The sequence below is a fragment of the Peromyscus eremicus genome, chromosome 9, assembly GCF_949786415.1.
Source record: "Peromyscus eremicus chromosome 9, PerEre_H2_v1, whole genome shotgun sequence".
In the NCBI taxonomy this organism is placed as follows: domain Eukaryota; kingdom Metazoa; phylum Chordata; class Mammalia; order Rodentia; family Cricetidae; genus Peromyscus; species Peromyscus eremicus.
The window spans coordinates 57475614-57496888 of record NC_081425.1 but is presented as its reverse complement, the minus strand read 5'-3'; the positions used below and the strand labels follow the sequence as shown (position 1 = coordinate 57496888).

General features: G+C 45.2%; 1 protein-coding gene across 2 annotated transcripts in view; it reads right to left on the bottom strand.

The window, feature by feature from the left end:
* Nucleotides 1-21275, bottom strand: part of Msra (methionine sulfoxide reductase A) — a 333498-nt gene that overhangs the window by 287229 nt on the left and 24994 nt on the right. The window contains exon 1 of one of the 2 annotated variants that reach the window (XM_059273481.1): nt 342-414. The exons of the other annotated variant lie outside the window; for it this stretch is intronic. Within the exon in view, the coding sequence (XP_059129464.1) occupies nt 342-399 (58 nt within the window). The 5' untranslated portion in view covers nt 400-414. Of the gene's footprint in view, nt 1-341; nt 415-21275 lie in introns of those variants that run through there. 2 annotated transcript variants of the gene reach the window in all.

Below are 21275 nucleotides of genomic sequence, written 5' to 3'. Positions count from 1 at the left end.
GGGAGGGTTTTTCCACACTAACAAGACCTCTAGAAACCATCAATTCCTCCACTAACATCTTCTCACTGTACCAGAGACACTCTACTCTGACCACAGCTGCCCTTGAGAAACAAACCAAACCATTAAAGTGACCGCTAAACACAAACATGACCTCTAAACCATGGTTCGAAATGGAGTTGCTTGAACAAAGATGGGTACGAATGGTTCAGACCCCACTCACTCCTCCATGCCATCAAAACTTTCTCGCGGCTGTGATGGTTCCTGCCAGAGTGCGCCAGGCCTGATCTTGTGCCCTGGGCTCTTGGAAGAATGGTTGACATCACTGGTTCAAGGTTTCTCACCACGGTCAGGTCTGCAAACAGGCTGTCTCAAGGGCACTGACACCACCGTGGAAGCCATTTCTATGGCCACACCAACAGTAAACAGAGGCCCTGACCCAAGCTCTCTCCCTGCAGGCATTCCAAGTCTAATCATACACAGTAGTGCTCAGGACGTGGAGGCTGGACAGTCTCCCAGCAGTCAAGGAGAGGCCCCAAAGGAAGCACCAGCCTTCCGTGCTCCCTGGAACAATCTGTCACAATTACTGGACTCATCTGGAAGATCTGGAAGGCTAAGCCAGTCCACTGGGGTCACTCATGACTGACAAAGAGCAGCAAGTACTTCAGCGTAAGGAGGAGAGTGGTGAATTACGTTGGGGCCTCTTGTTGAAGTGTATGCTTTCCTTTACTCTCACCATTTAATATCTCTATTTAATGACAAAATGAATTATCCTCCAAAATAGCAAATGTTCACTACCTTGCTAAATAATAAAATACATTTTCCCAGCACACAAACTGATCCTTTTACTCTTACACCAGAACTGATGTAAAATTACATGTCATGAATTATTCATGTCACTCAATTTAATTCAATTATTTTTACTGAATTCATATCTAATCCATAAAAAAAAAAAATGTTTAACTCAACCACCCCCCAAATCACTTCTGCATCCTTGAATAATAGATTTCTTGCAAAATTTCAAGGAAGATAAGTGGCTATCTGGTTGGAAACGGCAAGGCGGATCACAATCACAATGACGAAAATAATGTTAACTATTTAGCCATACCTCCTGTTCTATTTACCGACTGATGTCTCATGGAAGATAGCCTATTTAATATCAAACTAGAATCAGAGCAGCAGGGAGAGCGTCTCAGATCCAATGACAGCACCAAAGCCGGCTGGCTCTTCTGCAGGATTCATACCTAGAGCAGGCAAGCCGCCTAAACGTGGCGGTGCCACACCCAACGAAATCTCAAGCTGGAACCTGCTCAAAAGGACTCCCTGAATGGCCCAGGGAATGCCAGCTTCCCTCTCTTCCTAGACAGAAGCCCTTTGCTGTCCACATCATCATACCAGCCCCCACTTCCCAGCCTTTTCTTACCACTCACCCCCCCCCCGGAAATGTTGACAAACTCACTGATGGTCACCACTTGTCTTCCCATCGGCCTGTCCATCCCACACCCTGGCATCATTTGGAGCCATCTCAATGTCCACAAGACCCTCTGGCCTCTAAGTTCCTCTGTATCACTGAATTCCCTTTGCTTACACGACCCCCATGGTAGCTATCTCCAAACATGTACCCCTCCACCCCTGCAGCCCCCGGGCCAATAGGCCTTTACTTGCACAGCCTTACGGGTATTCCCGCCATACCTGCTCTCTGCCAGCATCACACTTTGACTGCCTCAGCTCTACTCTGTTCTCTGGTGTGCTTCCCTTTCCAGCCAGAGCACAATTCAATTCCTCTCTCTCTCTCTCTGTCTCTCTGTCTCTCTCTGTCTCTGTCTCTCTGTCTCTGTCTCTCTCTGTCTCTCTCTGTCTCTGTCTCTCTGTCTCTCTCTGTCTCTGTCTCTCTGTCTCTGTCTCTGTCTCTCTTTGTCTCTGTCTCTCTGTCTCTCTCTGTGTCTCTGTGTCTCTCTCTGTCTCTGTCTGTCTCTGTCTCTGTCTCTGTCTCTCTCTCTCTCTTTACAGAGATTAGTTTGCTTGCTTGTTTTGAGACAGGGTCTCATGTATCTCAGCCTGACCTCAAATTCCATGTAAGTAAAAATGACCCTAAACTTTGAGCCTTCTGCCTGTACCTCCCAAGTACTGGGATTACAGATGTGCACCACTGCACCCAGTTTATGGGGTGCTGGGGATGGAACCTTGAGCTTTACGCATCCTAAGCAAGCACTCTACTGAGCTACCCGCCCATCCCGAGAGCTCTTTTATCTTTTGAAACCCATCATGCTGTGGATTCACAGGGACAGGCTCCGTATCCCAGGCTCCCACTGAGTGGATTGCTCTGGGCAGAACAGGCTGCAGCTTCCACTGAGCCCTGGTCTCTTTCCTTCTGGCTTCTTCCTTCGGTCATTTCTCTCTACCAGCTTCAGGAAGCTGTCTCGACTCCTAAGGGACCTGTGTGCTTGATAGCTACTTTTATTTAATTTATTTATTTATTTTAGGTAAGAGTCTTGCCTGCATAACTTGTTTGTTAACAGCACCTGCCGCGTGCTGGGTAGTGCCATTAGCTCTTTCAGCGTTACTATGGTAACATGCGGAGCATTCTTTGTAGAATGGTGCCACTCCTATGATGTTCACAATCCCACCTTTCTGGTAAATTCATGTCTGCAGTGGCCAAAGGCGCAACTCCACATTTCTACAGAAATTGAGAGCTGGAGTTAGAACTCAGAGATCCTAAAGTAGTTTAAGAATATAGTGTGGGGGTAAAATGTCCCACACAGACCTATAATCTGAAACTTGGTGCCCAGCTGGTAGTGGTATTTTGAGAGACTGTGGAACCTTTAGGACGTGGGTCTGGGGAAGGGTATGCTTTGAGACTGATAACCAGCCTCATTTCCAGTCCTGTCTCTGCTTCCTGATCCATAGGGATGCAGGCAAGCAGGCCCACGATCACCCACCACCATGGAGTCACCAGGCCTTCCCTGCTGTAGTGGACTGTGCCTCCTCAAACTATTAACCAAAACAAATCTTCCCTCCCCTACGCTGCAACCATATCCACGCCACCAAGTCCTTGGACTGTCTGAGCCCCTGTCTCTCCTTCCACCCCATCCTATGGAGCACAGCTGGAGCACTCCACAGCCATGGGTTGGTGCAATGACAAGCATGGCCTCCTGCCTCAGGTAGTCAGTGCTCCATGGCACCCTTCTCCAGGCTCCAACAAGCCCTCTCTCTACCTCATCTTTCTCAAACCTTTATGTGCCTCAGGATCCCATGGTATCATCTCACTCCTACCTTGCAGAAAAAGCTAGGCACCACCCACCCACCATCACTAGATTTACCCATGCCAAGAGCCTCATGGCACCCACAGTATCCCAGTGGCATGGTTAAGTTACCAGCTTTCACTGAGTTCTTCTAAAATTCTGACATGACTCTATGGGACTTGAAAACAGTGAACCTGTAGTCTGCGGCCACACTGCCATCTTTCTCATAACCACACTCTCCTACTGCCTCTTCTAGCCTCGGAGCAGTAAAACTACACCAGCTCCCGTGGGCTCGGCTCACCCCCATTGGTTTCTCTGGAGCTTGGCCACACCTTTGTAGATCATGCCTTTCCTGAACTGCGGTCACTTGTTCACCCCGAGTTCACTTCTTCTACACTCTCAGCCTACCCTAGGAGCTTAGGACACCCTGTAGAAACAACTCCAAAGTTCACTGTCCCCAATATTCTACCCAAGTTACACTTCTAAAACACAGCCCTCCAGCCACATTGCCTCTTGTGCACAAAGGTTCACCTTCACTGACCATCTGGAACTTTCCAAGAATTGAACACTCAACACTTTTTTTTTTAAATCTGCCACAACATCTCTGAACAGTTTTCTCTCCAAGACAAGGGCTGAGTGTGAATCATCTTGGGGACCCACATGCTGATCAGAGAAGCAAACACACAGAGTCACCACACCCCAATTGCTCCTCTATATAAGAGGTACCCACACTTGAGTCTGTCAGCCCACAGCATCAGCGAAGAATGAATACAGCAGGTCCTGTCATTTCCTCCAGATGCTAAGGAATGTGACCAACAAAAACACAAATGACAGGCCCTGCTGTGTCCTGTCATCTTGTTCAACAGGACTCTTTTCTTTCCACAAAGGCCTGTTCATATTTTATTATAAAGATTTGCATTTTATGGACAAATTATATATCACTATTAGAATTTGCCAGAAATAATACCCCAGATAATGGGTCTCCATGGAGCTAATAGCTTCAATTCTCTTGGTGATCTTAGAGGGTGCATATGCAGATATAACTTTGCATTATAAGGAGGCAGAATTATAGTCTATATCAATGTCCAAGAGGCTAAAAGGTAACCCCCCAGACCCCTCCATGTTCACAAGAGGCTCCCAAAGTCCTGAAAACAGGGGTATTTCATCTATAGTCTCAAAAAAAACTGCTTTAAATGTGGCTACAGACTACAGAAGTCATGATAAAAGTTTCAAATTGAGGACTGTGTCAAAGACGATATATTGGGGTAGAGGGGGAAACAGTGGGAAATGAGAACATCAAGATGGCGACAGTTTGGCCATCTTGGAAAATTTCAGAGACTACAGTGAAGCATTTGGACTTTATTATAATGGTTAATGGGAACTCACAGAAATCTCTTGAGAGGAGATATGGCTAGACCCACAGTACTCCCTCAATGAACTCATAAATCACAAGTATATGGCCTCTGTTGTTATTTATATCATCCAAGGGCCACTCTTTCGATGAGGTTGTTGTCCCCCTTACATGCCCATGGTATACAACTCTCAGCTAATGGTTGTTGAATAAATGGCGAAGAGCCTTTATTATGTAGTCTTTCCTATAATGAGCATGTATACCCACAACTGAGTATCCCCACCAAGGCTATCCAGGCAATGAAAAAAAAAAAAACTGTCACCCAGAACAAGAATGCAGACTCATGAAATTCAATGTATGCCAAAGATCCTCAGCTTCTGCCCTGCATCCCTGTCAGCCCTGTCAAGGGACAGGAAATCAGGAAAAAAAAAAAAAAGTGGGGATTTTCCCTAAAACTTAAACCTTTGACTCAGCACCTGCATCTTTCTTGATGGAGGAAATTAAACAGCTCCTCAGAGTGATGAAGGGTGTCTATGTTTGTATTTACACTCTGCCCTGGTCAAAATGATATGTCATATTTGTGTGACTGTCAACAGGAGCGGGAACCTAGGATCTTTCACTATTGAAGCAATCAGAGATTCTTTCACAAAAATGAGGGTAAATGTAGATTTACTCTGATGATTTCCTAACTGGCTCATCAGAGCAAATAGCCTGACATACAAAAAGTTTAAACATTTTAATGGTAGCAAGAAATCCTCACAGCTATGGCAACAAAGAGCTTGGAATATATTTGCTTGTTCTTAAAGATACCATCATCAGTATCCTTGAATTACTGATTATCTGTGGGCATAAGATGCTGTATTTGATGAGTGACAGATACCATCCCAGCAGCTAAGGTCCTTTCTGACATCCAGAGTGCAGATCTTAGAGCCAGAACCCACACACCCACAACCCTTTCTAACTAAACACATCATGCTGGCCTGTGCTGGGTCAGGAGTTCTGCAGACCCAGCCAGAGAAAGGTATAGATTTTTCAGGTTAGCTTTGCTGCCCCTTCTAAGGACTCTTGTGGGGGGGAGGGGAGTCAGTTTCCCATTACTGGGACATACTACTTGACAAGCAACTCACAGGGGGAAAGTTTTGTTTTTGCCCAGTGTCTAAGGTTTAGGTTCATCGTCCTTGGCTCCACTGAGTCTGGGTCCACGGTGAGGCGGAATGTGCTGGTGAGGTCACTGTGTGGCAGAGGCCGCTTGCCTCTGGACAGCTAAGAAGCAGAGAGAAGGCCTGTGCTCTGAGTTGTCTCATTTTATTCCATGAAGGCCCCCAGCCAATGGCATATGCTGCCCACGTTCAGGATGCTTCTTCCTCCTTTAGTTAACCCTCTCTGGAATAACACTCAGACACACCCAGACATGTGCTTTACTAATCTAGCTGCTTCTTGTTTCATTTAAATGCACAACCAAGACCCTCATGCTTCTCCTCACGCTTCTCCTTCTGGGCAATGCTTCTCCTTTAGTGCTCCAAGTTCTCCCTAGGCCTGGGGAGGTCTTTTTTCCAGTCTCTCTCCAGACTGCCCCATCTTGTCCCATCTTCTGTCATGGGATTCAGCCCCCAACAAAGCAGGGATGCATCTTCAGGAGACAGGCTGCAGCCCTGTTTAGGAGATGTCTGAAGAAAGGGTACTTAGAAAGTGTAAGACAGAATCAGTCTCCAAGTGGCCCGTCAGGTAAGATTTGCACAGAGAGGGTTTGGGCAGAGACCAGAATGGTCTATACTTCTCAGGCTGCACTAGATAAAATGTCACCTTTTTTCTGCATGCCACCCATAATGAAGCAGTAGCTAACCACAGCAGGGCCTAGGGAAGGCCATGGAACTGGACTGTAGCATGCAGAATGGGTTATGCACAGTAAGGTTGTTTTCCAAATCCATAAAAGGCTGTGTTGGAATTAGTCTTTGGGCTGAACAACCCTTGAAGGTTTAAAAAAAAAAAAGTTGGGGTGTTAATAGGAAAATGACAGAAACAGAAGGGAAGACCAGAGCATCACGGCTCAGGAAAACAGCTTCCTGAAGATAGCCCGGGCCAGGTACCAGTAAGAGAGCGGCATCTCCTCTGTAAGGACTGGGGAAGGCGCTTGTCACAGATGCCAGAGAAGAGAAGGAAGCACCAGAGGAGTGACTCTCCTGGTGAACATATGGAAGCCATGCTCCGTCAAGAGAGTGTGAAAAAGCCCAGGGCACATTTCCAGAGGTTCTTCCAGAGGTGTTCACCATGCCAAGCTGATGAGAAGTGAGCTTATATGGATGATTCCTCTAAACAAACTCTAAACCTTTCAGCAGTGAGACTAGCATGGTTGACGCTCTTTCGGCTCCAGACACCCTCCCCATGGGAATCCTGACAGCTAATAAGCTGGGATAGACTACAGGAAGAGCCCCAGGCCCACAGAATCTACAGCCTGGGGGAAAAAAATCATCCAGAGGTAATTAAAAATGATATAAAACAGAGAGGGGAAAACCTGTCTGCTATAGTTGTGTGCATGTGCGTGCATACACATAGTATGCATAAAGGCAGGCACACACATACCACAGTGTGCATGCTAAGGTTAGAGGACCGCCTCGGTGGTCAGTCCTGACCTGGTTTGAGAAAGGCTCTTTTTATTGCTCTGTTATATGTGCAAGCAACCTGCCACCAGGTCCCAGGCATTTCTGTATCTCCACTTCCCATCTCTCCATAGGAGCCCTGGCATTGCAGAAGACTCAGGTATGCTACAGGAACTCATGTGGGTTCTGGAGACTGAAACTCAGGTCCTCATGTTTATGCAACAAGTGCTCTAACCCACAGACCCATCTCTCTCTCCCCTGTGTCTCTTATAATCAGAACAAAAATTTCATCAGAATAGGCTTAGCCTCGCTTGTTTCAAACCCATCCTCGAACAAGGTAGCAATGAAATAATGTAGAAAAACAAAGGACCAGAGTGTAAGCCTCAGTCAAGATAACATGATACCACTGGCCAGGAGCTCAGGTATGTCTATGGAATGTGTGGATGTACGTGTGATGTAGTCAGACTCAGCTTCTTGCCTTCGAGCCTTGGAATGAAAATCCCAGGCTCTTGAGAATGAGCAACACTCATCGCCCCACTAAGGAAGAGCATGGTCCCCTTGCCCTAATGTCCTAGTTAGTTGTCTGTTGCAGTGAGGAACACCATGACCAAAAGCAAGTTGGGGAGGAAAGGGTTTATTTGACTTACACTTCCATACCATGGCCTATCACTGAAGGAAGTCAGGACAGGAACTCAAGCACCACTGAAACCCAAAGGCAGGAGCTGATGCAAAGGCCATGGAGGGCAGGAGCTGATGATGCAAAGGCCATGGAGGGCAGGAGCTGATGATGCAAAGGCCATGGAGGGATGCTGCTTACAGACTTGCTCCTTATAGCTTGCTCAGCCAGATTTCTTATAGAATCCAGGACCACCAGCCTGGGCCCTCCTCCATTGATCACTAATTAAGAAAATGCCCTATATTCAGATCTTACGGAGCATTTTTCTCCACTGAGGTTCCCTCCTTTCAGATGACTCTAGCTTGTGTCAAGTTGGCCTAAGACTAGCCAGCACAGCTAACTCTGTAGATTTTGGAGCTGGGACTTCATTCCAGTTCACTGACTTTTCACTTATTCCTGGTGTTAACCCTAAGCTAGCAAGGGCTATGTTGCCAATAGTTTGGACTGCAGGATAGTGCCTAAACATTTTTCTGGACAGTTCCCCTGTCTAAAAGATGTCCAGTGAGATTCATGAAATGAATGACTTCACCTCTTCACTAAAATTCCCTATCACACAAACAGAACTACCGAACTCTTCCTCCAGAGGCCATATAATAAGAGTTTCAGATGCATAAGTTTGGATGTCATTGTTGCGCCTTAAGAAATAAAGCAGCTGGGCAATGGCAGCACATGCCTTTAATCCCAGCACTCAGGAGTCAGAGGGAGTGGATCTCTGTGAGTTTGAGGCCAGCCTGGTCTACAGAGCAAGTTCCAGGAGAGCCAGAACTACACAGAGAAGCCCTGTCTCAAAAAAAAAAAAAAAAAGAAATAGAAAAAAAGGAACAAAGAAAGAAAAGAAACAAAGACAGCATGGATGTCCTTAGCATGCCAATGCTCTGAATACTATTTAAGTCACACTGGGATCAAGCACTAGGAAGGAAAGCGTTAACATTGGCTTGGCCTACCATATCCAATAGGGTTTCTCTGCCAAAGCACTTACTTTAAAGGCAGTCACTATATTCGCTTCGTCTCCTGGCCTTAATTTCGGTTTTGCTATGCTCGACAATTTCAACGCCAAGAGGAAGAGACTGAGTGAGAAAGGGGACGTACTGGTCTGAACCTGGAGAGTTGATCTAATTGAACTGAAAAAAAAAAAATTAAAACCCTCTTCCATCTGCTCGGCACACCTGCTGATGGAGCACAACCACAGGTAGGGAGGAAATCCATCAGAGACCAGTTATAAATAGACTTTTATTTCATCTGCTGAGAGCTTGGCAGCCGAGGTGGGAGGGCCGCCTACGCGCTGGCAGCCAGGAGAAAGCACTGTGCTGCTTTTATGCTTCAGTGGAAGGAGCAGAGAGAAAGGGAGCTAAAACACAATGAAAATGAAAGTGGGATAAAACAAAATGAGGCAAAATTCCCAGCAGCCGATGTGACCGCCAACCACCACACCACGCAGTTTAAGAATGTCAGACATTGCTGTTGAAGGGTGAGGCGACCTGAAGACTCATCATACCCCTCACAGGAACTGAGTGGAGACAGACGGGTTCACCCATCACTTCTAGAACAAGGCTGACATGTGACAACCACCTTTTGGTTATTATAAGGTGAATTAAGAAAAAAAAAAAACATGGCTCTGGGTTTGGTCCTTATACTGCCCTACCACCAGCTGATGTACTATTTGCATTTGATGGCTGATGCTAGAGGGACAGCCATCTTTCTTCAGGGACATGGCCCCTGATAGGCTGCCCATGTTCCAGTGGAAGGCTCTATATCCACACATGTGCTAGCACCACTAATTAGACTCAATAAGCTTTTTGAGCCCGGGGGGGGGGGGGGCATAAACTTAGGAGGGAGATATGAGTGAACGGTCTAAGAGGAACTGGAAGGAGGAGGGGGAGGACATGATCAAAACACATTGTCCACATGTATAAAACTGGGATAGATGGTTGATTTTGATCCAATTTCCAAATGCAACTAAAATGTAAAGTAGGAGTGGGAAAATGTGTCCATGAAGAAGAAATGGTTATGTCAGAGCGCCATCCTGGACAGAGACATGGGGTCCCTCCTCCCAGGTGAGTGAGAAGTGCACTTCACATCCTGCTGCCTCTAGAACGGGCCTCACAGCTGGGTCAGCAAACGGCAGTTAACTGGGGAGTCACCTGCAGGGAGACACACGAGAGGATCCACTGGAGGCCAGGACTGCCCAAGGTGGGCCTGACTGGGAACCAGAGACTCAAGGACAAAATGTCAGCAGTTCTATTTCTAAATAAGGCCCTGGAGAAAGAGGTGAGGGAAAAAGGGGGGGCTATAATCATCTCACTTGCAGAAGTGTAGGCTCTCAGAAACCTCCCTCATCCCCAAGAACATTAAGGGTATCATCAAGAAGATAATGACCCGCTATTCTGTCGCCACCAAGGACAACAAGAGAAATGGGATTGGCTGTGTCAAGGGAGAACTAGGTTAAATGGAAGAGCTTCCTGGCAGCAAAGGTTATTAAACACCGGGAAGGGAGAGCAGTGGAGATTAGGGGTGCTCCCTGGAGGTCTTTCAAAAAGCAGAATAGCTTGCCAACTACGTAGGGTCACTTAGGTGCAGTTCTGCCAGCTCCTCTGGCCTTGATGTGGCCCAGCCAGGGGACAGCTTCTGTCATTCCTTCGTAATGAGCTCTCCGAAGGAGAGTGAGCATTAAGAAAATGGCAAAAACACTCTTGGAGCTAAAACTCACTTCTCTTTATTTAAAGAGTACCCTGGGTTTCTGTCTTCTTTCTTTTTCTCCTCCTCCTCTTCCTCCTCCTCCTTTATATATTTCCAGAAACAACCAAACTGCATCCTCGCAGATCTGTTCTTCTAAAGCATTAACAGGAACATGGGTGGGAGATGGTGTGTGGGGACGTTCGGAGCTGATGGTGCAGCCATGCTCTGGGGTGTGCCTCCACATCAAACACTGCTCATCTCAGGAAGCTGGGACTCAGACTGGAGAGTCTCACTCATCTAGCCACAAAGAGACCAATCCGATGATCTCTTTACTGAACACTTCTAAAGTATTTTAAATATTTTATGTTTTTAATTGGGTGTGCTTATGTGTGTTGTGTATATTGTACACATGAGTGGAAGTGTTCACGGAAGCCAGAGAGGGCATCAGGCCCCCTGGAGGTAAAGTTATGAGCAATGTGTGTACTGGGAACCAAACTCAGATCTTCCAGAAAGGCAGAACCTGCTTTTAATTGCTGAGCCTTCTCTCTGGCCTCCATTTTTTATAGCTGTTTGTGTGTATGTGCCTATGTGTATGCGTGTAATGAAACACTGAGTAAAGAGCTATAAAAAAACAAGGACTAGAAAGATGGCTCAGTGGTATGTAAACATACACACAGAGAGATATTTACATATGCACGTACATACACACACACACACATATATATATATATATATATATATATATATTCAAGATGACCTCATATTCTCTAAGTCCATGTTCTCTCTCTTGTCCCTTTCTATAAGGACAGAAACAAGCCAGGCAGTGAACAGACCTACAGCCCAGGCCCTTCCTCCTCTGCTGTCACAACAATGGTGGCCTATCAGGTTGTGACTACTTGTCTGTTGTCCTTCCCCACTCCACTGAGAGCTTAGTGAGGCTGGGCTGTGTGTGGGTCTCATCATTTAACCCTGAGGGACTCAGACAGGATGAAGAGGACAGACTGACTTATGGATTGGATGAACGGACAGATGACCTAGGCTACCAAAAGACCCATGTTCCCTCCCATATTGGAGGAGGTACAAGAAGAAGAGGAGGAGGAGAAGGAAGAGGAAGAAGAGGAAGGAGTAGAGGGAAGGAGGAAGCAGTAAAAGCAGAATCAGCAGCATCTTGGCCTGAGGAGATTGCTCAGTTGAGGCAAAGTGCTTACCTTGTAAGCATGAGAACCTAAGTTTAAAGAAGGGAAAACAAAACACAAAAACACAACAGGTCAGGTCTGGTGGTGGGTATTTATACTCCCAGTGCTGAGGAGGCAGAGATGGGTGAATTTCTTTGGCTCACTGGCCAGCCAGACTAGCCTACTTTGTGAGTTCTAGGACAATAAAAGACAGTCTAACCCAAAGCACGTACAGCGCCTGAGGAAAGACACCTAAGAACCCCTTTAGCCTCCATACACACATGCACACACTTGCATGTGCAATACACACACACACACACACAGAGCATGTGCATGCACACATGATTCTCCTACTGAGCCACTTACAGAGTGAGCGTGGCCGAAGGACAGCAAGAGCAATGGAGCTGGAGGCAGGAGGCTGGAGCTGAGCACCAACCTTGTCACCAAAAAGGCCGGGCTGCACTTCTCTGAGCTACAATTTTCTTACCTATTGGGGGGAGGGGGTGTGCCTGTCTGTCTGTCTGTGGCTTAGATAACATGAGAAGGGCAGAGTCTGCAACTACATGTAGCATTACTGCAGCACACCCTTTATGAAGGCTTAAACCGTGACACAGGAGAGAGCCGCACAGAGATGCGAACATGGGGAAGAATCCAGCAAGTACAGGAAGAAGGACCCAAGGCTCAGGGAGAAGGGGACCCTTCCCAGGTCCCCACCTTTCTGTCTACAGCTCACTCACAGATTTGAGTAGGAGTCAAGTTCAAGATGGCCAGTATGCACCAAGGGAGGAGACCCAGGCTCCACCCTTGGGGAGGGTGGTCCGGCCGGATCCAGTCCGGAAGACTAGCCCAGCAAGCTTAGGTTGGCAAGCCCTGGCTCCCACCAGTTATGAATTCTCACTCAGAACTTTATTGATGACTGCAGCTAACTTGTCTCCAAGATCCCTGTCGAATGGTAAAGAAAGTGCCCGTTAAAACTTTATGAAGTTGTAAAAAGCTTCCTAAACAGATTTCTGTAGTCATCAGCAAGTGAACAGAGTAGGCAGTGCCCAGCGCAACACAGCCACCACCCCGCCCCTTCCTGTCTGTGTCTTCCCTGTGTTCTTTTGTTTTGCAAAGTGATTTGGGAGATTAGGAGGGCTGTGTTTGGGTGGGAGGGCAGCCCCCGGGGTGAGTAAGTGCTACTTGATTGCACAACAAAAGAGGAGCGAGGGCTTCAGCCACAACTCAGCCCCACCGGCCCCAACAGTTTGCTTTTCTCAATTAGTTTATTTTGTTAGAAGAACTAAGAGGGAAGGGAAGGGAAAAGAGCCCGCAACACAGAGTACGCTCACTATGTAAAAACGGTTGGGAGCGGATCAAAAGGACACTTCTTCTAAGGGCAGAGAGCTCCTGTTTGGTAAGCTGCAAGCGGGCTGGGACAACGTCTACATTGCTGGTGCATTCTAAGAGTCTGCAAACAAAACTTCCCAAGAGCCCTGGGCTCCAAGATTGACTCCTAGGAAGCAAGAATCTGCCCAAGATGTCAACACGGAAAATTCGAAACTTCATCCCCTAGCTCTTAAGGGGATACAAGTCCAGTACATTGGAAGAAATGTTCGTTAGTCCCCTTTGAGCATGGACTACAAGCATGTATTGTGATGAAAATTGTCTCTGAAAACAAAAAGAAAGAAACCATTTTGATATTTTAAACATATGTCATAGTTTATTTCAAAAGTACCACAAAGAGTATACAGTACATGCCTGTAATCTCACACTTGAGCGTTAGAGGCAGGAGAATAAGGAGTTCAAGACCAGCCTGGTTCGAGGCCAGCCTGAACTACATGAGACTGTGTCTTTAAAAAAATAAAATAAAATAGCACCAAGAAAAATGAAATATGGAACAAAGATTGAGAAGCCATTTTCAATTCATAATTCATATAATAAAGGATGCATTGTAAAGCATGCTACAAATTTACAAGGACAAAGCAGCCAAGAGAGAATTATGCAAAGGCTATATAATATATAGAAAAGGAAATATAATTACTGATACAGAAAGACACTCTAGCCCACTAAGCAAACAGGCACACAGATAAAAGCAACAGCAAAATACCTTCCGGCCACCGGATTGGCTCAAAGTTAAAGCTGGACCCTGGCAGGTGTGGATAAAGGTGAAGCGAGCCATTCCCTCCCCAGCACAGAAGTGGGACAGCTGCCTGGAAGATGAGCCTGTGTTACAGAGGAAAGCCGACATATTGAGCAGTGAGGCCCCAAGTCCAGGTCCTGCCCCAGATGGCCCACCACATGCAAGTGATATGTCAGGAAGATGTGCGACAGTATCCTTAGCACTAGGCAAAGACCGAACTATCCACCCACCAAACAATAGATGGACTGCAACGGACCCATGCTGTTAGCATAGATAAATCTCTAATAGACCTGACCAGCTTTGCAAGAGAAGCAATAGCAAGGGCTCAACACCGTTTTAAAGCTGGTGTAAGTTGTAATTGTGTAACAGAAAAGTTACATTGTATACGGCTGTATATAACATAAAAGTTACATTGTATACAGCTGTATATAACAGAAAAGTTACATTGTATATGGCTGTGTGTAGCAAAGACTATAGAGTATGTACCAGAAAGCTGCCAACTTCCAGACTTTAGTTTACGTCTCGTATTATTACTAAATAAAAAATACCTGAAGGAAATAAATACAGCCATGTGTTTGTCTGGCATAATGGGTAACTGGGTGTTCATTCTGTCCTATTCTCTGTTTGAAAGTTTTTCCTAATTAAAAATGTTTTGAGCATTTTAAAAAGATACTCATCTAATCTATTGGCATGTGCAACTGAAAAGCACGAGACATCAGGCACATCATGGTTATCCATCACCAGCATGTGCTGGGGGAGTTAAACTAGATAATTATCGCTCATGCCTGTGCTAGGCCATATCAGTTAAATAGCTTCCAGGCACGTTACTCCATTTGGTATTCTTGCCAACCCTTGGATACAGGTATTAAGACAGCCATTTTTCTGACAGGAAACATCAGCTATTAGAGTTTGAGGATTTTTCCCAAGATCATTCAGGAATGGATCCACTGCTGAGATCCCTTATGGGCATCGCCAGGGACGGATGCCCAGAGAGATCTGAAGATCTATGACCTCAGAGACACACACATCATTTGTAAGGTCTGGTTCTCCATATGAAAGCAGAGCCAACTCAGCAAACAAAGTTCTCTGTCAGTGAAGCCCTTACAGTCCAGTCAGATCCACCTCTCCTGATGAGCCTTTCTAATACACTGGCTGTCTCTAAAGATAAGCTGTAAACATCATCTCAAATCTCACAAGGTGCTCATGAGGAGGGTAACAGAAAACCTCTCAAGGTAGGATTTTCCGAAGACTAGGGAAGGCGGCTGAGTGGGTAAAGCACTTCCCCACATGTGGGCTGGAGTTGGTATGCACAGAACCCACCTAAAAGCCAGGTGGGCGTGGCAGTTTCCCTGTAATTCCAGTGTTTGCACGGGATCCCCAGGGCAAGCTGGCTAGCTAGACCAGCTACATCTCCCAGCTCAGGGTTCAGCCAAAGATGCTGCCTTGGTTAAAAAAAAAAAAAAAAAAAATTAAAAGCAGCCAGGAAGACATCCAACATTGACCATGAACACCCACATATTTGCATGTACACTAAACGTGCGTGCACGCGCGTGCGCGCACACACACACACACACACACACACAAAATGTTCCCTAGTTAAGAGAACTATAAAAAATTCCAAAGATAAGCAAGTAGAAACTGGCATTTTATCTTTTGACGTCTTCTACTTGGTGTGCTGGTGTCTGTAGGCACACACACACACTAGTCCCAGGGAAGTAGGAAGTAAGAGCAGACCCGGTTCCTGTTCGGAGGGCTGGTGTCACTCGTGCTGACCAAACATACACTGCACTGAGACAGGAGAAAGCCAAGTGGTCAAGAGCACTTGTTGCTCTTAGAGAACCTGAAGTCAGTTCTCAAAATCCATAGGGTGGCCCACAATCTGTAACTCTAGTTCCAGGAGATTCCCATGCCTCTTCTGACCTCCATGGGAACCAGACAAACACATGGTATGCATACATACATGTAGTACAAATATTCATACACATAAAAGAAAATCTACAAAAATTAACGACAACCCCCCCCAAAAAAAATCCATAACATTGCACCAACATAAGCTAAATTTAAGGACTATGCTGCCCAGGCCCTGTTAAGGTTATTGCATCAAGTTCAAACACAACCACAAAAATAATAGTATTAGGGCTGGAGAGATGGCTCAGTGGTTAAGAGAACTGACTACTCTTCCAAAGGACCCAAGTTCTAGTCCCAGAACCCACATGACATCTCACAATTCCAGTTCCAGGGGATCTGATGTCCTCACATAGACATACATGCAGACAAAAATACCAATGAACATAAAATAAAAATAAATAAACCATTAAAAATATTTAAAAATAAATAAAATAACAGTATCACCTACTGGAGGCCATGTTCCACTCCACCCAGCTCCACCCAGCAGTGACCAGGCACCTCCCACCCTGGGTTGTCCAGGAGAGTTGATAAGGGGTGTGGACTTCTCCCTACCTCACAGAGGTCAGAGGGTGCCCACTTCCCACATGGCTCAGTGTCAAAGACTTGAAAAAGATGCTAACACTCACAATGAAGTGCCCAAAGTATCTAGGATAGAGTCAAAATCACTGGTCCTACCAAAAGCCAAGAAAATCTTCACTTATGCCAGAGATGGTTAAGAAAGTCAAATCCAGCCTGGCAAGATGGCACAGTGGATAAAGGGCACTTAATACCAAGCTTGATGAGCTGAGTTCCATATGCATAACCCACAGAGTAGAAGGAGAAAACCAACTCCCACAAGTAGTCCTCTGACCTACACACACACACACACACACACACACACACACACACACACACACACACCCTAAAATTGAAGACTGACCAAGTGACTTGGTATTGAGGCTACCTGACACATTTAAAAGCAACAGCACGAAATGTATAGTTAAAAATTACAAACACAACTGGGTGGTGGCCCACACCTTTAACCCCAGCACTTGGGAGGCAGAGACAGGCAGATCTCTGTGAGGCCAGCCTGGTCTATAAAGAGAGCTCCAGGACAGCCAGAGCTACAAAGAGAAACCCTGTCTTAAAAAACATAAAACAAAAACAAAAACAAACAAAAAACGAAAAATTGCAAACACACAGGAAACCAATGGGAAAGACAGACTGGCTCAGTAGAGAGGGAGCAAATGAAATGCAGTAACACACTCCAGCTCACTGGATAGGCTCAATGACAACCAAATGAATCTTGTGAACCTGAAGATCCAAACAATAGAAAAAGAAAGAAAAAATAACCAAAATACCCAGTAGGGGCCTGGGGAGATGTCTCAGTGGTTAGGAGTCACACTGCTCTTGCAAAAGACCTGAGTTCAGTTCCTAGCACCCATGTCGAGTGGCTTACAACCACCTGTAACTCCAGGGGGATCCAATTCCTCTGTCCTCTGTAAGCACCTGCACTCATAGGAACATATAGAAACACACACACACACACACACACACACACACACACACACACACAATTTAAACAAATTCTAGATAGGAGTGTAACAAAAGTTCTGACATTCATATTCTAGAAGTACTTGAAGAAATAATGGTTGAAAAATTCCCAAATTCAGAAAAAGATGTTACCTACATATGCAAGAAAATGAATGAGCCTAGAACAGAATGAACCCAGACAAATGTAGGATAAGACATATCTCAATCAAATGCCTTGAAAACTAAAGACAAGAAGGAAGATTTTGAAAGTAATGGTAATATCTTACAAGGGCAAAACACAGCAGCTCTCCATCAGAACCCACAAAGTATAAAGGATCACAAGAGGCCTGAGAAAAAGAAACTGGCAGCCTAGAATTCTACACCCAGCAAAGACATCCTTCAGGAAGGGCGGGAGAGACAGCTGCACAAGCATGAAGACCTGAGTTCGGATCCCCAGCATCCATGTGAAAGGCTTGGCAGTGATGCATCTGTAGCCCAGAGCTAGGGCAGGGAGGAGCAGAAATAGGTGATTCCCTGGAGTTCACTGGCCAGTCATCCTAGTCATTCTGTGAGTTCCAGAAGACACCCAATGTCAACCTCTGGCCTCGACATGCACACATGTGTATATAAACCTACACTCAACACAAGCACACGCCTACACAAACATAAAAAATGCTATATATACACACATACATGCATACACACACACACACACACACACACACACACACACACACACAAGATAACATGTCCTTTAAAGAAAGCTGCAACCAGCAGACCCACCCCAAAACATGGCTCCAGGAGGTATGGGTAACACTGGGTAAATGGGAAACATTAATTTACTGTTAAACTTAACCATGTTTAAAAATTGTGTTAAGATATGTATTACATACAATTTATCATTTCGATCTTTTCCGCACTGACTACATTGACACTTGAATGCTCCCATTGCCACGATCCAGTGTTACCCATGTACCAAATCCCATGCAAAGTGCTCTGTGTATATTCCCTCAATCCCCCTCCCTACAGCCTTTGCAGGAGGTACCATGAGCCCTGTTCACAGATGGAAACCCGGATATTTGGAACTTGACCAGAGCCCCATGCCTACAGGACAGAGCCAAACTCTCCAGCCAGGCTGTTGAAGCTCTGCAGGACATGTTCTCTATGTGTGTATGATGGGGAAGACTGCCTCAAAGGAGGAGTTCCTCTGAGCATGAAGGAGTTGCACACACCTGGTTCTGGAGAACAACTTGATCTTTTCAAATGGAAGACAGTAGCTTGGAGTGAATGCTAGGAGGAGGAACATGAGTGATGTTGATACGGAGGGTCTGAGCCTTCCATGGTTGAAGATGCATCGTTGGAATGCCCTGACTCTAGACCTGACTCTAGAGGGTCAGACTCCAAGCCGCGGGACACCCCTGAAGCAGGAAGAATGCAGGATACTGAGTGGCCAGCTGGAGAAGGGTCAGGACTCATTTTTCCCTGTGGGTTTTATTTTTCATAGTCTCCAGTGGTGGCCTTGGGGAAGTCTAACACAGTCACGATGAATGGGGAGCCAAACTCCACCCCCTCTCAATTCATAACCAGAAACACACAATCAAGATTAGAAACAAGCAAATTGACTTTTTCTTTTTCAAGCATGAGGGACAAAATGAGATGAGAACTGGGCTCCATATTCCTTCTGTGGGACATACCAAGTGGCCATGGCATGCCCATCCCTGTGCTGGCCTTGTTGATGGAATTAGGTGGGAGCTTTTGGCTCCCACTACAGGAAGATAAACATTTATCAGTTATTTCTGTCCCCTCCCACACCCAGCTACAGTAGGAATTAATCATGTGTCATTTGTCTGGCCAGAGCAGGCCTTCTGGATGTTGAATGTTAAGCACCTGTGACTGAGCCTCTCTGCCCATCATTATTCCATCGACCACATCAGGGACACCGTCACAGCCTCCTTGCTCACCCCCTAATGCATGTGGTGTCTAAATTCTCTTCAGAGTCCTACATCTCCACTTTACTTATATTGGAGAACTACCATACGGAATAAAGTGAAGTCACTGAGCTCAATGCAGGGGATGGAACAAGCCAGACCCCTACCTACCCCCACATAGTACGAAGGAGAGACTCATTGCTCCCTCTGAAGAACATCAGCCCCTTGCCAACGTACTTTCAGAGACTATGGTGGTTTAGCCAGGCCAGATTGGCCTCTTGGTCCTCATCTACGGGACAACAGAATACAAAGCAAACAAAAGAAGACTGTTGTAAACATCCACTATTGGTCCTGTGTGAAAGCTGTGCCTTTGAGAGCGCAGTGAACCTGTTGTAACACTGGTAGATTCTAAGACATGAGCAGTGGGCCTGACCCTCCCATCTAATTCCCTGCAGCGTTTGCCCCACACCTATGTAAGACGACCCAAACCATCGAGATGCTTTGGGCATGGAAATGTGACAAAAGCCATACTTCTAAAACTGAGTAGACTAGAGAAAACCTCCATTTCATTTTTAGAACAGTGCTCTAGAATATTGCACAATAAAAGTGAATACCCTTTAATATATTGAAATAAATCCCATAACAATGCTGCTCTTTTCTGTCCAGGCCTTTTGAGCTTGGTTTTAAATCTATTCTCTCTTCCATTCACCAATATACTTCCTTCCCAGTTACCCAGAATAACTCCATCGGTAAAATATTAGCATACATAAGTGGGTGCTCAGTAAACATTTGTTGAATGAATGAATGAATAATTATAAGATACTGGATGAAAGCCCCCTGACAGGTTTGCATTCGATTATGGAACAGTGTGCTTGGATATTTAGGTATCTACACTGAAATGGAACTTTAGAAGAGTCATGGGGAAACAATAAAATATTAACCCATTTCTGTCTTAATAAAATAGAATACAAGTCCAAGTGTGATCTGTGTGTGCCTAAGGAGGGCACAGTCTTTAAATATGTTAAGAATTAAACTATTAATGCTCCTATGTTACAGAACTAGTTAACAAATGCTGATGTGTTTGTTGTCTAAAGGACCAAAAGGAAAGAAGCATATATTAAGTTGAATTGTTCGTTATAGAAAACTTTATCAATACAATTTCTTAACTAGAGCTATATGAAAAACTTACTTGAGGGGGAGTTGTTAATACCCAGGTAACAGCAAACACGCTAACAGGGAACGTTTTTCATTTTAGGATACTTAGCAGGTAGGCCAGACAGAATGTATTAGTAAGAAACTTTGTTGGGTAAGCGACTAATATTTACCAAATCTGAAGCACAGTTACAATATAAAATACAGTTTTAGTACTATCAAAAAATTAGTATTTCTTAAGATGTATTCTAATATCTTTGTTTTTTAATTTGCTTACTTTTTTATTATTTTGGTCAAAATAATTGGTCATATAATAGTTTGGATCAAGTTTGTTCTTTTACTGAATTCGCTGCAAAGAAGCTAAGAAATAAACTTGCAAATAATAATTCTCTTAACTTGAAGGGGGGAAATGCTCTTAAACCAAATAAGCTGCACCCTTAGCAATCCACAGTGGCAACAAGGTATATTAAATGGCTGCGAAGCTAAGATGGCTAGGGGATCCGAGCTGATCCACTGGACTGTCTTTTTACTCCTTGTGGTTTTCAACGTGGACTTGAATGTTCCGTGACTGGTCATGTAAGCACCCCTTTCCAGGGCCCATCACTCTGCCCTTGGCTCAGCATCCGTTTTAGGAATATTAGAAGAGAATAGATGAAAGAGCTTATACGACAAAGGTGGTTGTGTTGGAAACCCACATAAACACTGTACGATTTCGCTTTATTAAACATCAAAATGTCGATTAGTTTGATTGTTTCTTTTAAGAGGAGGAAAAAAATACTTTAGCTTTTAATTTCGCACACCTGCACTTGTGTGCTTTAAAATCATATTTGCACACTAAATGTCATTTCCAGGATGGCTGGCGTGTCTCTATACTTTTATAAAAACCATCCTCAACAATCGATCGTTGAAGGCGCGCACTGACAGGAAACAATGAACAAT